Below are 2,846 nucleotides of genomic sequence, written 5' to 3' on the forward strand. Positions count from 1 at the left end.
GGCCCCCGACTCCCACCCCGGGCAGCGGGGGCTCTGTCCTCACCTCTTGGATGAGGATCTGGGCCACCTCCCGGTGGTTGTTGAGGGCGGCCAGGTGCACGGCTGTGAAGCCGTCCTCCTTCCTGGCGTCCACCAGCTGCCGCGCCCAGGCCAGGATCCTCCTGACCGCCCTGTGGAGCAGGGAGGTGTCTGGTGGAGGGGCTCCCGGAGCGGCCCAGCAGCGTGGCGGGCGCCTGCTCCGGGCTGTGTGCCCACCCCAAACTCACAGCGTGTGGCCCTTAAGGGACGCGTGGTGCAGCAAGGTGAAGCCCTGGCTGTTGGTGGCGGTGACATCGATGCCCGGCACCTCCGTGAGGACCTCCACGATGCCACTGGCGCCGGCGCCCGCGGAGATGGCGTAGTGCAGGGGCGTGTTGGCCTGGGCGTCCTGTCGGTGGTGGGCCAGTGGTCACTTGGCGGCAGGGCTCCTTGACCCCAGGGATCGGACCAGGGGCCCCGCACTCACTGGCAGGTTGACGTCACAGCCCAGCTCACACAGGGCCCTCACCACCTCCAGGAAGCCCCTCTGCACGGCCACGTGCAGTGCTGTGCTCCGGGTGCCGTTCAGAGCATTGGCCTGGCACCCCGCAGCCAGGAGCAAGCGGGCCGCCTCGGGCTGGTTCCTGAGGGGAGAGGAGGCGGCAGGGTGCTGTGCCCACTGGCAGAACTGCGGGCCCAGCCCCCACCCAGCCGCCAGGCCTCACCCCAGGGCTGCGTAGTGCAGAGCCGTGTTGCCCTCGTCATCGGACAGGTCCACGCCCGCCCGGGCCTGCAGCAGCAGACGCAGCAGCTCCACCTGGCCCAGGTAGGCAGCCACCTGCAGGGCCGTCCTGCCCTGGTTCTTGCTGTCCACCTGCCGGGAGCACTGCTGGTCAGTTCCTGGCCCCCTGCTCCCCACCCTGGGGTGGGCCAAGCCTGGGATGAGGGTGGGTCCAGGAGCCTGCCTGCTCGGGGTGTCTCCGCAGCAGGTCCAGAGCCCGGGCCACGCTGCCCAGGGCCGCCTCCACCACCAGCCGCCCGGGGTGCTCCAGGTCGCTCTTCTGGGCTCGAAGCTTGTCCAGGACGACGCTCAGGGAGCCTGCAGGGGCGGGGGAGGGGGAGAGGTTAGGCAGGGGCCAGGGCACCCCCCCCTACACACAGGCGGCCGCTGCTGGGTCCGCACTTTTGTTCTCCCGGGCGCGCTCAGCCACGTCCAGGTTGGCGTCCTCTTCAGGCCGATAGGCCAGCAGGCAAGAGGGGCTGAAGGTCCACAGCTGACCGCCGACCGCCACACGCAGGTTCCCGTCTCCGAAAACCTTCACCACCTTCCCGACTTGGCCCAGGGCCTGAGGAGAGGGGGGGGGTCACAGGCCGGTCTCCCGGGGGTGAGGGAAGACAGGGAGGAGGGAAGGGGAGGGGAGGGAGGACAAAAAGGGGGAGGGGAGGGGTGGGGGTCTCACAGGCGCCATGTCATCTGTCCACTCGCCGTGCCCAGCCTGCAGCCGCTTCACCGTGTCCAGGTCGTCCATGACCCGCACCACGTCGCCCACCCAGAAGGAGTTGTGCTGAGTGAGAGAGAGGCCGGTGAGGGGCCCTGACCATGTGGCTGCCCAGGGTCGTGGAGCAGGAGGCACCACCATCAAGCTCCACAGGATAGGCCGGCCTGAACTTGACCCTAACCCCTGACCAGAAACACAACCAAAGGGTCTGGCTGGACAAGGCCACTGGTGACCAGGGCAGCCCTGGGTAGCTCAGTCCCTGTGCCCCAGGGGTGACAGCTGAAGAGGCAGCAGCGGATCCAGACCAGACAGAAACCAGCTCTCGGCAGGTGGGACACCCAGGACAGGCCTGTCCTGCACAGATGGGGAGCAGGCAGCATGGCCATGGCCAGAGCAGAAGGCGTGGGGTGTGGTCCCAGCATGACCAGGGGCAGGGCCAGAACAGCAGGGAGACGGACCAGGGCCATTCCCCACCCACAACCCCCCCCTTGTCCCCTCACCTGCATGTGACTCGCTCTAAACTGTCTCATGACCCCACACACCCTCCTTGGAGGCCCTTCAGGTCCTGAGCTGGTGACAGCACGTCCCCCTCCTTGGCACCCACTCCTTCCCAGGGCCCCCATCTGTGGACGTGCGCCTCCCAGCTGGGAAGTCCTGCTTTGAGGTGCCCCTTCCCAGCCCGCCGCCGTGGGCCAAGCACCACCCTGTCCTGTGGGCCTTCCCGTCCCGTCACCATCCCACACGCTCCCCACACAGCACCCACGGGGCACGTGAGAAAGCAAAGCGACCACGTGGCCTCCTGCCCGTGGAGCTGTGGTGGCTTCCTCGGGCTCTGCCCAGCTGCCAACGCTGCACCTCGCCCTCCTCCGTCCCTTCACACCTGGACCCCCTAAGCCCTCTCCTCCTCCTCAGGGATGAGCAGGTCCACGGAGGGGTGTGGAGGGAATGGACAGGGCTCGCCCGCCCCCCATGCACCTTGGTGAGAGCCCCCGGGTGGAAGGTCCAGCGGGTCTCGTGGCTGAACTGCACGCGCACGTCCCCGCGGTCCGTGATGCGGTGCACGGTGCCCGTCTGTCCAAGGAACTGTGGCGGTCGTGGAGGCTGTGGCTCGGGTCCAGGGAAGGGGGAGGGGAGGGCACAGGGCTAAGGGGCGGGGCAGCTCACCTCCGCCATCCTGGGGTTCCACCCGCCATGGCCTTCCTGCATCTCCCTCAGGACGTCTGTGTCCAGCAGACACGCGACCTTGTCCCCGGGCTGGAAGGGCTGGCCGTCAGCACTCACCCGGCGCTGCAGCTCTGCGGGCTTGCCTGGAGGCAGGCGCAGGCCCAG

At 68.7% G+C, this 2,846-nt stretch overlaps 1 protein-coding gene across 1 annotated transcript in view; it reads right to left on the minus strand.

Annotated features, from left to right (window-relative positions):
• Window positions 1-2,846, minus strand: part of MIB2 (mindbomb E3 ubiquitin protein ligase 2) — a 4,790-nt gene that overhangs the window by 350 nt on the left and 1,594 nt on the right. The window contains exons 4-12 of the mRNA XM_014543770.1: window positions 2,682-2,824; window positions 2,493-2,600; window positions 1,479-1,583; window positions 1,202-1,364; window positions 984-1,117; window positions 744-892; window positions 506-662; window positions 267-427; window positions 11-170 (exon numbers count right to left, since the gene is read on the minus strand). Coding sequence (XP_014399256.1) covers window positions 11-170; window positions 267-427; window positions 506-662; window positions 744-892; window positions 984-1,117; window positions 1,202-1,364; window positions 1,479-1,583; window positions 2,493-2,600; window positions 2,682-2,824 — 1,280 coding nt within the window. The remainder of the gene's footprint in view (window positions 1-10; window positions 171-266; window positions 428-505; window positions 663-743; window positions 893-983; window positions 1,118-1,201; window positions 1,365-1,478; window positions 1,584-2,492; window positions 2,601-2,681; window positions 2,825-2,846) is intronic.

This window comes from Myotis brandtii, unplaced genomic scaffold, assembly GCF_000412655.1.
Source record: "Myotis brandtii unplaced genomic scaffold, ASM41265v1 scaffold334, whole genome shotgun sequence".
NCBI lineage: Eukaryota > Metazoa > Chordata > Mammalia > Chiroptera > Vespertilionidae > Myotis > Myotis brandtii.